This window comes from Lissotriton helveticus, chromosome 7 (genome assembly GCF_964261635.1).
Source record: "Lissotriton helveticus chromosome 7, aLisHel1.1, whole genome shotgun sequence".
NCBI lineage: Eukaryota > Metazoa > Chordata > Amphibia > Caudata > Salamandridae > Lissotriton > Lissotriton helveticus.
This window is the reverse complement of record NC_136068.1, coordinates 1,690,615,679-1,690,630,435: the sequence shown is the minus strand read 5'-3', so window position 1 is coordinate 1,690,630,435 and position 14,757 is coordinate 1,690,615,679. Positions and strand designations below refer to the sequence as shown.

The 14,757-nt window shown below is 42.3% G+C and overlaps 1 protein-coding gene across 1 annotated transcript in view; it reads left to right on the top strand.

Annotated features, from left to right (window-relative positions):
* LOC144770665 (leucine-rich glioma-inactivated protein 1-like) overlaps nt 1-14,757 on the top strand; it is a 124,650-nt gene that overhangs the window by 85,767 nt on the left and 24,126 nt on the right. Inside the window, exons 5-7 of the mRNA XM_078655380.1 lie at nt 2,618-2,689; nt 7,828-7,997; nt 11,464-11,628. Coding sequence (XP_078511506.1) covers nt 2,618-2,689; nt 7,828-7,997; nt 11,464-11,628 — 407 coding nt within the window. The remainder of the gene's footprint in view (nt 1-2,617; nt 2,690-7,827; nt 7,998-11,463; nt 11,629-14,757) is intronic.

The window sequence follows — 14,757 nt, the reverse complement described above, 5'->3', positions numbered from 1 at the left end:
CATCAACCACTTTATGGTCCATACACTCACCTTTAATGCATGCCATACAAAGCCATTCAGACCACCAGCCACTGGCCCAAAGCACACAACACTTGAATCGACAAACTGCCACCATTCAAGGCCCTTTTTCATTCATGCACCTACAGGACTGATACACAGATCTAATATCACTAGACAAGTTACAAGTTCAGGCTGACCATGATACAGTTCGGGCAGGGTACAGTTATGCTTTTAGGCTTCCTGAACACAGTACTTTAATCTAGGTTGCGAAGAGATGTGAAGTCCAGCATTGAGGATGCATTGCATATCAGAGGCGATACAAGGGTCTAGCGAGGAGATGGGTTGCACACCGGCAGTTCCAGGGAGATGCGAGGTGTAATGAGATGTCCGTGAGGTTCCAAGGAGTTGCACTGGGCAAGTAGATGTCCTAACATGGAGATTTGTCAGCTCTTATGGACTGCGATGAGTGATGCAAAGTCCTAGCGTAGTGCAAGCCCACACAGCAAACAATGCGTTGGGTTCGAGGGCGATGTGTCGAGCAGCAAAGGTGGTGCGCCACTTCTGCAGGAGACACACCACAGAGGAGATGCGATGGTTCTGCTGGATCCACAGATGGGGTGGCAGAGCAACTTCAGGCCCACTTCCAAAGGTCCAGGACTGTGGTGGTACCACTTGGAGGGCAGGACTCACAGAGCCTCAGAATTTATTTAATCGTCCCTAGTGAAGTGTCCACTGGTGTGCTCTTGAGTGAAGCGCCAGAGAGCCGCCATGCTTCCTCAGAAACTGTTTGGCACATACATTTGTTTGGTGCACAATTTCCTGCATCCAGAAAAAGGTGGAAGTAGTCAATAGGCAAGTAATTTGCAGTATTGACCTTGCAACCAGTATCTGCAGAGAAGGGAGGAATTTGTGCGGCTGAATTAAATTAGGAGGTTGCCAAGCGAGCGCTCTGCTTGTGCCCTCCGCAGTACCTGTCTGCACTCTGCATTGGTCTACATATTCACTGGCTCTCTTTTACACAGACTGTGCTTGTGAAGGGATATGATGAATGCAATGGGCATATGTCTCGGAATCACTGAACGACAAGTGAGTATTGAAAGGGCATCTAACTGGAAAATAATTTCCAGATTCTGCTCCTTGACCCTCCACCCCAGATAGAGAAGAATCAGATCCTGCCTAAAAGCTGTCCTCCATTATTTGAATTAGAGACATTAGAGCCCTGGAAGGAGTCATCCAATCAAACACAATCTTTTTTTTTGTGTACATATTTCTGTCTGGCCTAGGTAGAATGCAGAGGTACTCGTAGAAATAAATGCTGTGCGTGTGCTGTGAACTGAAAGAATGGAAATCAATGCTGCGAGATGTAGAGTTTAGTAAAGTGTGATTACAACAACAACAGTCTCAAAAATGGAAAAAAGCACTTATATGACTCCACTCTGCAAAGGACTTCTCTAAAAAGGCTCACAGCAAAAGAAACTATTATTTTAAGTTGCCACATGCCCAATAAGGCAAAAGTGCATTATGCTAATTTTTTTCTGTTGCCAGGAAAACCTTCTTTGTGAGACATGCTCCTTGTGAAAGAGCAGAATGTGGGTAACCCCATATAAAGTCAGACATACACACCCTGTGACCTTCTGCTTCCAGCGGCCACCGCATAGGACAATGTGTCAGCCCCCTCCAGTCACTGATCGCTAATTGTTTCATAACTTTTTTACTTCCACCTAGCACAGCATACCTCATAGGTCAATGGGGGGGCCCACTCCAGCCCCCGAACAGTTATTCAGCCATTCAAAGTTTGCTTCCACCAAGCGTAGGGCACTGAGTCAGCCAAAGTTAGTTATTGATCAGTTATTTTGCCTGTCACATTTTACTTTCACCCACCACACTATGCATAATGGGGCAATGGGTGAACTCCCTTAAGCCACTGATCACTTATGCAGCCATTCTCATTTTCCTTCCACCGACCACAGCATAGAGTGATGTATCAGTCCACTTCAGCAGATGGTCAGTTATTGTGCCATTCACATTTTACATCCACCCAGCACAGCATATATTGTTGGAGAAATGGGTGAGCCCACTTCAGCCATTTTACTTCCACCCACCACCTTTTCTTTTACTTTTCTGTCATTCCTGATGGCCAGTTCCGTTCCAGTACTCCATTCCACTCCTTTATTTACAGAGCCTTAGTGCTGCTTTGTAGCTGGTTCCATGCCAGTGTCCCCTCCTCTACATCAACCTACTCCACATTGTGACTAGTTCCTTGCAATACCTATGATTGTGATTGGTTCCAGGCCAGTTCTCTCCGTATTCATTCTCTCCAATGTACCTGTCCATTCCCAAACCCCATTCTCATTGGTTTCAATGACAGAACACTACTCATGACCTACCCACCTCCATCACTACGACTTGTTCCATGCCAGGACACCCTACCTTTCCCCTATCTATACCACCACCATTGCAACTTTTTTGTATCAGTACCCCTTATTTTTAACCTGATTATCTCTTTTACGTTTTCCTTTATTGGTCTGGATGCTCCCTTCCTCTCCCCTTCAACTATTCATCCTACCCACCTCTTTGGGCTAGCGCCACTAAATATGCCTATGATCTTGTTTTTTAGGAGCTTGGCAAACAACGACCTGGAGACGCTCCCAGTAGACCTGTTCCAAGGCCTCTCAGCATTGGGGAATGTGTAAGTGGACCATCCCAAAATGAGCTTCCTGTGTGTACTGTGTGTTCACCTTCACATAGCGTGTTAAAAACTGTCAGTTAACTATCTTTTGCAGTCATCTGATAAGTAGTACCAGTGCCAATATAGCTTTTCTCGTTTGTGTTGAGTTTACCTTTCTATGGGAGTGTGAAATCCTCCAACTTTTTTTGTGAAATGTCCTGAAATTCCATCACAATGTTATGAAAAGGACCAAAATGTACTTTGCGAATAGCTTGTGTGACTTTTTTTTTTAACTAAAAATAAGTAAAAAATATATAATTAAGATATGAAACAAAGGATTGTGATCGGTTGTATACACTTATATTTATTGTTTCTGAATATCAGTATCCTCTAGACAGTCATAAACACTTCCTTCCAGGGTTCCCACAGGTTGCTCCTTGATTTAGGGATATTTAACTTTATTTACCTGCCTCCAGGGCAAGTAGACATAACAATAGTTGGTTATGGATCTGCCTAGCTAATGACAGTCTGTTAGATAGGTAATTTATTGATGCTTTCTTCTTTTCATATTTTATAGCCTTCTCTAAAATTCATGCCTCTCTTCCCTAATCTCCTTCATTGTATTTCTGCAAATTGCCGACACCTCCTTTCATAGATCACAACTTCTCCTTCTTTGAAACCATATCCATGTAACCGAAGAATACTAAATCTCCACTAGACTATCTGTTCTCACCACCTACCATTTGCCTGGACTCACATGACCCCCCATGACCACACCTAACACTAACTCCTGTTAATCTAATCTACCAAAAAGCAACTAGGCGAAATTCATGGAATCATTTTCTTGAGAGCATACAACTATTTTCAGTAACTAAAAATAATCAATAACCAATGGATTAACCACTAAACTTGGGTTCCACAATAGCATGCTACTCACTGTAAAGACCTTCAATTCTTCATCTGGGGTAGTAAGCACTATACAAATCCAATTGTAATGCATAGTCACCAAGTTCCTCCCATGACACATTAGAAGCAAATATATTACCAGAAGCTAGACTTCTAAACCATCTTCTCATAAAATTCAAAGCTTCATTATCGGTACCCTAAATTAAAAATAATGGTGCAGCTTGTTGGATGACAAATTCTTCAAATTATTCTACACATCCATTATACAACATGCCTATTTTTCTATGATTTTATTTGTTTTAATACATGCAAGCTTGTAACCCCTGGATAAAGGTCTATCTCTAATTTCTTATTACAGTCAACTTTTATAGCCTCTGGTTGCCTCTAATAAAGAAATTACATAGCCACGCAAATGTAATAACTTACTATAGGCAAGTTCTGACATCTCAATGCCTGCTGCTAGCAGCCAAAGGGGAAAGGTAAGTCACAGAGCATAATTAAAGCTTCAGTTTCAAAAACCAAAACAAAATACGGCATTTATGTCTTCTGCTCTGTTTTTCTAGCTAAAGAATAGTAATCAGAAAGGAGATGTTTATGGCAACATGTTTATTTTTCCAAGCTTTAGGTATTTATATGAAAGATAGAATCTCTGTACGTTTCTACACTTTCTGAGCTAGAGTGTCTTTTTTAAATTGGTCTTTTATTAACTGATAATTGTTTTTTGCAACAAATATCTGGCTTCTTCTTGGTGTGTTCAATTTTGGATTAGAGATTTCAATTTAATTCCTCACATTTACAATGATTTTAGATCTTTCGCATGAAAGGGTGATAGTTCTCAAGTATTATAAGGAGCTAAATACCCCCTACCGCACATTATAATACTATTGCAAGCCACCTCATCACCTCAGAGTTCTATGACCTTAAAAAGCAACTAGGCATTTGGCCTCGTTCCTCTATATGGTCACGCAACTCCTCTTGCAGTATCTTAATCATGTAGGGCATGGGGTATTTTATCTCATATATTTCGTTTTTCTTTTGGAGGATTTGTTAAGTGCTCCATTCTGCTGACAAGTCACAGTCCTTGAGAGGTTTGGGATGGGGCTAGTTAACTCAAGTGTTCAGCACAACCCCTTTGGTATACTGAGGTGATGGTGAAGCTTTAGCAGTGTTTTGGGGTCAATATGATAGACTTGGTTTTGTTTCTGTGTGGGGTATCTTGGTAGCTTACACTGTTCAGGGCAAAGGTATCGATCACAAAATAGCATGCCAGCGTTGCATTGGATGGAAGCATGATGCTTCCTCTAGATCGGTCTGTTGCAATGTGTGGCTTATCCTGATGGCTAATGGCTATGGATGCAAAGTGAAAGGAAGGAGATGGAGCCAAACGGCCTGAGCTGCTGACTTTGGAACTGGAGATTGCTTGAGTCTCAACCTCAGATCAACATTCTGTGATTCTGGAAAAATCTGGGAAAATCACTTACTCTCTCAGTGCTAAAAAACAAGCAATGACCGATATCCCGTCAGCCGAAATATAAATCTCAAAGGATATAATGGGATTTATATTTGGGCAGACGGGATATCGTAATTTTTGTGACGAAGTAACCCGTCCGCCAAGATCTAAATCAGGCCCAAAATCTGACCAGGTGTATTGTAACCTGGTGCTCATGAAAAGCACTATCATGCCCCTGGGTCACAATTGCATTATAAAAAAATTCTAAGTGTTTCTTCAATGCTTGTACAGTATTTTAGTCAGGTGCCAAATCCCTGCATAGGGCAGGTATTAGAGTCCATTAGCTTTCTGATTTTACTTAAAGAGCAGGTGTCTTATTGAGCCTCAACTGAATATATTATCAAATGAAACATCGATGGGCTCCTCATGTGTGCTTGTAACACATCACTAATATGGGTCTACATTATTTTGTAGAACCATATTTGTAATAAATTGCAAGAACATACAGCAAGCCCATGTCTTCCATTGTGGTTATAATTGATAAAATGCAGACTTACAGCAGGTAGCAGTCGTGGTTGAAAATAGCCGCGCCGCAGCAGCACTTTTCCCGTGTGCCCTGCTGGGGTCGTATCACATGAAGTGAACCCTGAAATTGCTAAATTAACACCAGCCTCTGCCACCAGTTTGTGCTGCCACCAGCCTTAAATACTTGAAGAGCTCCCACAGTGTTATTTTACCACACAGTGGTGAATGGTTGCTAGCCACAGGCATTTTAAAGACGTTTTGCATTGCAAAGGAATGCAGCAGTATTTGTGGAAATGTCTGAAGTAAATAACAGAACATAAATCAGTAACTTACCAAAAGTTTTAGACTATTGATAACAACATATTATGGCACAACAAAACAGTGAAAACAGAAGGCAGTCCAACAATCACAGTACACACACAACATCACATTGCAATAATGTAGTACAAACAACAACAGAACACATCACTACCACAAAAAGATATCACAGACAAATATACACACATGTTCTTGTCACACATTGCCACTTGCAAAATCCTGTTTTCACAGTCTGGTGGTAAGAGGTGTTTGTAGCAAGCACTGACTTAACATACCACCAAGGACATGAGATAGCACCAGTCAAACATGTTTTGTGCTGTGGCTCCTGGAGTCTGTACGAGAATACCAGGTGCAGTGATCTGAAAACAGGTACAGCATTACATTATTCCATATTTCACCTAAAACCCCCTCTGCTGGGGTAGTAAACTACAACATCAAAATATGTTATTTCAAAGTCTCTGTAATTGATAATTTTCACCTTGGTCTGAAGGTCATGTCCCATTAAACCAGAAAAGACAGACATCATCACTCGCATGAGCAAGATGTCTTAATCATGGAAATTTATGAGTATGTATATTCGATATTAATAAAGCACAGACCGAGCTAGGAAGCGATGTAGCACTGTACATTACTTGGGGAAATGTGAGGCAATCTATAAGATTGTATACACCAAGTGGGAATTGCACAAGTACAATTCAAACAGCACATTTCACATTTTAGGCACAGATGGCCTCATTTATGAAAAGTGACGCATCGCTGCGTGAAAACAGCGATGCGTCACTTTTCACTGCACCCTCCTTGCGACACCAATGATGCGTCATATTTAATGTATGACGCATCATGTCGCAAGGAGTTACAGATACGTCAGTATTTCTGATGTATCTGTAAGCGCAAAAGTGACGCATTGCTGGAGTGTGTCACAAAAGTGACGCAACTCCAGCAATGCGCTCTTTCACATGGGGCAAGCCCCATGTGAAAGGGCCTGCGTCAGTCTTATGCCTGCTGTGAGGCAGGCGCATGATTTTGACGCAACGGCGTCCTAAAAGTGACGCAGTGAAATCTCATAGATTTCACTGCGTCACTTCTATGACCCTTCCTTGCGTCAATACGCCCCCCTTGCATACATTATACCTGCCGCAGGTATAATGTGGCACAGGGGTTTACAAAGTGAGGCATCTACCTAGATGCGTCACTTTGTAAATATGGTGCAACAAGGCACATTATTTACGCTGCTGGTGCGTCACAAAAAGTGACGCACCGGCGGCGTAAAAGTGACGCACGGCCTCATAAATGAGGCCCAGAGTGATTAAGTGATTTGCATAAAATCAAACAATGTAGAGACAAGCACAGAGGCAAGGATTCCAACCGGGGCACCCTGACTCCAAAGTGGGCAGCTCTAGTCACTAGGCCATAACTCCCCCCAATGTCTCATGTTAACTAAGAGTAAGAAACAACCATTCACAGAAAGTGCTTTGTATGTCATATTTGGATGTTAATGTGTAATTCACAGTTAATACAGGAGGAAGACTCAAATCCTCAAGGAAAAAGCTTTGTAAATCGGGCACTGTGAATCTGAGCTAAGTAAGTATAGTGTAAGCAGGCCTCAGCCTTCCTACAGGGCTTTGGGGTATCATTCTACAGGGCTGAGTTTGTGGACGATTGGTAAGAATGCCACCATTCAAACATCAGTCAAGACTATGAACTGTTTGATTCAAACTACACTTAGAGGTCTCTGAGAGGTACCAATGCACTGGGCAGTCTCTCACATTATTTTATTGATCGGTCCACCTTTGATTCCAGGGTAGAAATTAACATCTGAATTTCACTGAATAGCTGGGCAGCGGTAATGTCATGCAGACATTCTGATATATGGGATGGCCTACTGCATCTTCCCTATGTATTTTGCTTCTTCAGACTGCAGTGCAGGCTGCAGACCAATGAGTGATGTTTGTGTTCTCAGGGATCTCCGAGGAAATGCATTCCACTGCGACTGTGGCCTGAAGTGGCTTGTGGTCTGGCTGCGTAGCTCCAACACCACTGTGGAGTCCATCTACTGCGCAGGTCCAGAGGAGTTCCAGAGGCGCAAGATCAATGACATTAGTCCCAAGGACTTCATCTGCATCACCACAGGTAGGTGAGGGGACTTGGCCAAAAGAAGACTGCATCACAGCCAACAGAATGTGTGCCCTTATATTTTCTTTAGTGACACTGCAATGTTACTTTTTTGAGAATGTTTTACTGGTACTGAATAGGAAAGGAGTCACAAAAACAAACATTAAATGTACTGCTCTAGGCTTCCATTTAGGTTTGGAGTATAATTATGATCTTTTAGAATTCAAAAGGTTTTCCAAGAGTATTAAAATATGTAGCACAACTTTACTGCAAAATAGTTGCCAGTACACTCTACAGATAATACATTTTGGGACTAAATATCTCTTTTGAAAGAACCAAAATTGAAATTAATGAACATGACGAGCCTGTAGTAGTCAAGTCTTAGGGCGTTGTTGGACTTGGCCCTTTATACAGCATCATCCCCAATTTTTTTGCCTTCACCCTCCTGTTTTCTGAACTGGTTTTTGTTTCCTTTTAGGACTCTAGGCACTTTACCACTGTTACCCAGTGCTCTTTACTTTAAACATGGTAACATTGGCGTACTGCCAATTGGCACTTTTAATTTACTTGTAAGTCCCTAGTAAAGTGATACTACATGTACCCTGAGTCTGTGAGTTAAATGCTACTCAGTGCGTAACCCACTTAAGTAGCCCTTTAAACATGTCTCATGCCTGCCATTGCAGCCTGTGTGGGCAGGTTTAAACTGCCATTTCGATCTGGCAGGATAATCCTTTTGCCAGGCCCAAACCTCCTTTTTAATACATATAAGACACCCTTAGTGTAGACTCTACACAACATATAGGGCAGGGTGTAATGTATTTAAAAAGCTGGGCACGTACTTTTAAGCTATACATCTACTGGTAGTGAAAATCTCTTAAATTCGTTTCTCACTACTGTGAGACCTACCTTTCCCACAGGATAGCATTGTGTTACCTTATTGTATTTCATGAGTGGTAACATTCAATTAGGAGTAGATAGGAATGTGAGTTTGGTGTCTATGGAATTGTAATTTGAAACCCTCTTTAATGGTAAGGAGGATTTTAAGTCACAGCTCTAAAAAAGCCACTTTTAGAAAATTGGCATTTTCTTTTCCTAACCATTTGGTGCCTGCAGCCTGTTCTTGACTACATGACTGGGTGTAGTTGACAATTAGACTTTGGTTATTCCACCCAGGTAGCCACACAACGGAGGTGTTGGGTGTGCTTGGGTAACCATCAACTGGCAGGATGTGGGGCAGAGCTGGGCACAGTCCCACTTGCAGCTGAATGGGCTGTGCCCGGCTTTCACACAAAGGACGTTTCACAGCTGCAATGTTCATGCAGCCAGCTTGGAGCCAGGACAGCGGGGCAGGAATCTTCAAGGACTTCAAAGGGATTTCTCTAGAAACTTTTCCTACTTCAACTGGGGCACCAGGTATACAAAAACTAGACCCTTAGACCCAACTTTTCAGTACACTCCTGGACCTGTGCAAACTAAAGAAGAAGTACTGCTGTGCTGCTTTGCTTCCAGATGGAGTACTATCTTGTTGTGCTTTTAATCTGCAGTCCTGCTTCCCTGCTTGTTTGCTGGCTGAAGTGACTCCAAGGGTCAACTAACTGACCTCCTGAGCTACTGGGACATAACAAGCTCGAGAGGCCTAGCTGCAACTGCCGGGACCTGCAACTGGACCTGCCTCAGCCCTGTAAGCCTCTGCTGGAGTGAGTTCCTGACCCCAAGAGGTGCCCCTTATGTCTTGCACCCTTGGTGTAGCTACAGTTGAGCTCCCCACTTTATAGAAAGGAGTAATCCTGATAGTTTGCGCCCTTTGTGATCGTGAATGAGCTTGTTTGCACCGAGATCTTGCTGCTCACCAGCGTGAAGCTACGGTGAACCTGACTCTTCATGCTACAGTGACCACGTGTGACGGCCGACAATGAGAGATCTGCACCTTGCTCTACAGCATCAACTGCCCGCAATGGCCGACAATGCGAATCTCGAGCAACGACAATCTGTGATGCCCGACAGGATCTTTGCACTACAACGACAACCGTCTGTGTTGCCTGGCCTGCTCTTCGCGCTACAGGCACGACCATCCATGATGCTTTCTTTGCTCCTTGTGGCCTCCTCCACCGCAAACTGGATATCTCGCACCATACTCTGGAAGGTAATTTTTCTAGAGGGACTAACTTGGTCCCTGTATCTAGCCCATACTTCATTTAGGTGCTATACTTACCTTAAGTCTTTATAATTGCATATCTTCGGTCCTACTGATTGGATTTTTGTCATTTTCATCTTAAGTTGTTAAAATTCTGGCTGTTATCATTTGATATGCAATGATAGCTTTTCTTGGGGTACCATGAGGGGCTCAGCACTGGGAACCCCTTTTTAGATAGTCATGCACTCAATACATCTGTAATAATAATAATCAAAATGTATTAAATTTTTCTCTATTTTTCTGAATTGGTTTGTGATTTTTCTTGTGTTGTATTTTCACTTTATTACTGTTTGATCGATTGCATACATACTTTACACATTGCCTCTAAATTAAGCCTGACTGCTTTTGTACCAAGTTACAAGAGTGTTAAGTACAGGCTAATTTGGTATTTGATTGAATTTCAACCTGACAGAGATTACGGTTGCTGTTTGAGTAGGGTTTCACCCCCTACGACCAGTAACTCAGTTTCCTACAGGTGTCAATTTGTTTGGCCACATATGCAGTGATTTGTGCACATAAGCAGCATAGAGAGACCAATATACACAGAAAGCAACAATGTGCATACATTCAGGCACACACATCACAAATATAGTCATGCACTTACACTTGCTTAGCTGTCAAGTGGAGTCATTTCCTGTCTTCACACAGACACATTTTGTGTTGAGGTATTTTTAGGTCCACACTTACGGTGGTAAATCAAAACTGCAAGTCCTAGATTCCAATGCTATGTTGGCTAAAACATCAGAACTGACTGAATATGTCATGCATGGGTAACTTAGCAGCTATGTCCATACACAAAGTCACACATGAACATATAAATGGAAAAACCACTTCTTTCATTGGGTTTTTATGATGGTGACACAATGTAAGATATTTATTAGTGATATGTTGCAACAGACTGTGGTTTATTTACAAAAGCATTTATGATTACAGGAAGTAGTACTACAGGAACACTCCCTTATGTACTTGTGTAGGCCCGCATGAATTTCCCTGAAATGTCTCAATTACGTATTAGTAAAAGTGCAAAGATAACATGGCTCTTTTCTGTTTGCACTAATTGCACATCAATATTCCAGGCATGAATGAGTTTGCAAAAGAGGACTACAAGAGTTAGGTTTTTACATGCATCAAATTCCTTTATGAATGTACACCTCAGTTTATTATTTGAAGATGTCACTCCAAATTTACATTTACAGATGTTATTTTAATAACCCACACCTTGAACTTTTCAGACCCCATGATAGTTCTTCCATTCTTTCCAGTATCCTAATGATTGTCTTTGTTTTCCAGAGCTGAGATTGTACCAGACGTTGCCCTATGAGTCTCTCTCCATTGATGCTTTCACTTACCTCAATGAACAGTATGTGGTCATTGCCCAGCCCTTCAGTGGGAGGTGTGGATTCCTGGAGTGGGACCACGTGGAGATGGTATTTAGAAGCTACGACAACATCACAGGTATTGGCAAATTAAAAATGGCTAATTCTGTCCTATTATATAAGTGAATTCACTCTTTCACTTGCTTGCTCACTGACATCCAATCAATATCTCACTCACTCAGTCGCTTACTCCCTCAATCCTCCTTGGCAGTCCACTGAAGTCTATTATATGTTTTACATCTGTATAGTATTCTCTGATATAGCATGGCAACTAAAAATTATGTGATGCAAATCCCCTGCTCGCCTAAGAGCTGTCCAGCAATCAACAGGATCCCCTGAACTCAGAAAGTAGGGCAATTTGAGTAAACAATAACAACATCTCCATAGGCAAATCTTTATAGTTTCAACAGTGCTTAATTTGTAAAAAAAATTAGGTTCAGGTGCTGAAAATTTTGCCAAGGAGGCCACAGCTCACTTCTTTCTCCGGTGACCCCACTTTCAACACGCTCACTGCCCCAGTCTCTATCTTCTAACCTTGATCTGTTGTCTGTCCCCTAAGTCTTTGCTCTAAGAGTCTATCCTCTCACCTCTCTAATTGTTTTCTATCATCTTTGTCACACCTGGTTTGCTACTTTATTCCCTGTATTTCTGATTTGCCCTCTATTCATTCTAGCCCTGCCCTTTTTCCTCTTCACTTTTATCCATGCTCTGCTCTCTCTTCCCTCAGTCTTGGCTCTTTACTATCACTCTTCTAGCAGTGATTAGCTGTTTCTCCGTTTTATCATGTCTGCTTTTTTTCCTCTGTCCTCTACGTCCTTTCATTCTATCTTCTATCTTTTTAATGCTCTCTTCTTTACGTCATGGCTACTTTCTCTTTGTTTCTGATTTGCTTTCCTTTTCTTCTACTAAGCTCCGTCTTATCTATCTCCTCTCCTGTTGTTTCTTTCTCCTCTTTACTCCTGCTCTCTCTCTCTCATCTATAACACTGCTGTTGCCACTGCTGCTGCCGTGCTACTGCCCCTGTCGTCAGCCTGTACATGTCCCTGCTATTTTGAACTCTGCGTTTTACTGTTGTCATTCCTAAAGAAGATGGCGTGTTTTACTTTCTTACCTACACCGAGTGCAAAAACAAAATGTTTACCAACCAGTCACTGTGCAATGTATGTTATTCTTTTTATTTAGAATTTGAACAATTAATATTGAGACCACCACCTGCAGGGTCAGAAATTGTAGCTCTGGCCCTGTGAAAGAAGTGCCCGTGCTGAGCACCTGAAAGCACTGAGTTTCAAGAAGAACCCCGCTAGCAGGCCAGAGCAGTGCAAACCTTCAATAACAGCAACAAATAATATATTCATGTGTTCTACACCTATGCATGAATGAGAGCATGCAAGCACCCAAGCGGCATATTTACAATATAATTACATAGTGCAGTGCTTCAAGCCATCTTACTGCGCTGCACTACGTAATTAGGAAAGTGCAGGGATGTGTCGTATTTACAACAATACGACACGCCGCTGTGCTTTACTCTGCGCTAGCGTAAAATATGCTGCCTAGTGCCAAAGCAGGCACCCTTGCACCATGGGATAATTTCTTTGGTGCCAGAAGGGGCACCTTCCTTCACAAAAACAATCATGGATTGCTTGTTCCTCCTTCATAGAAAGTGGAAAGAACGAGGAGAAATAAAGGTATTTCTCCTTGTTGTGCCACTTTTACACCTCCCCTGGGGAGGTGTTGGAATCTGACGCATTCTGAGGTTTACAAAATCTTGTAAATCTGGGAATGCGTCTGGTTCCATGGATGATGTTTGGGAACACCCACAGCAACACCCTTGAAATGCCCCTTTTACGCAGAGTAATGTGTGAAAGGGGGCCATATTTACAAGGCCATGAAAAGCCACGCAGGGTGGCTTTGCGTGACTTTGTGAATATGGGTAAGCACACTGCACCAAAAAAAATGTTATCATTTTATAAACATGCTCCTAAATTCTTCACTGAGTACTCTAATATTCAGCTAAGGAGATTCCAGAGTCTCATCAATAGACCATGGAGAAGGTCTATGCACAGCTTTTCCCAAGATCATCACATCTAATTCAACATAGGTGCTGTCATTGGCAACATCAGGGGAGCTTCTAGTCCTATTTTGGTGGGGATGTTTAATGGTGATGCCATCAAGGCATGTCTTATTGAGCCGTATATTGACAAGTCTGAATGCAAAAGTTGCTATCACATTTGTGAGAAGGTCCACCACAACTTTTTTTTTGTTGAAGATATACTCAGATCCAATGGGTATCTGTATACTTTCTTCTGTCTCTGATTTTTCACTTTGAGTCTAGTTATGGGCCATCTCAACCTGCCTCTCTCATGTACTCAGCCAGAAGCTGGAGCAGAGATGAGATACTATTGACCGTGACTGACTGGTACAACACGTCCAGTGGACAACCTTCATAGGGCTGCACCTTCATAAATATCCCCTTTCATATGCCATATATATGTCATATCATCTCATTTTAAGATAAGAATTCATGAGACATTGGCCAAAAAAGTGATGGATGTCCTGTCCGCCCAGATCAGGGTTCCTCCACCTCATTTAGAAAGAGGGAAAGTCCTGTGTCTCCACAGCTGACTCCACCATGAGAGCATCCTCACTGATGTTGGACCACAAGCTGGCATGGCAACGGAAGGCCTTTTCTATGACCGGGCCTTTTGACGTCATGTTAGATGTTGTTTATTACTGTCTGTACCGGCATGTACTGCATATCGTACCAAAAAGGAAACAACAAAGAATGCTGGCATTGCGTTCAGAGCACTAGACCGTCATCTGACAAAATCCATGATCCAGACAGGGAAAAAGCTCCCCACACCCTGGGAAAAGCAACAAAAATACAGACTGGCCTTTAATTCCAACATGCCGGGTGAGTTGTTGTTGTTTTCGCTGACCGGGCGAGTAACTCCAGACAAAGCATCGGTCAGTAATACTAGAGTCAGCCGTAAATGACAACTAGGATACTGGTTGTTTGTCAGTGAGAATACGATTGCGAAGTTGGGGCACATCAGCAAGGGCCGGCGATAAATATTGCTAAGCACGCTTAGAGCTAGGATAATTATTGCCGGCTATCGCTGCATTTTTATCGGGGAGATAGCGCGTTATCAGCGACGCTTATCTCCAAAGCGATAAAAATTCCAGAGTTAGCTGCCAAATGTGCGATTAT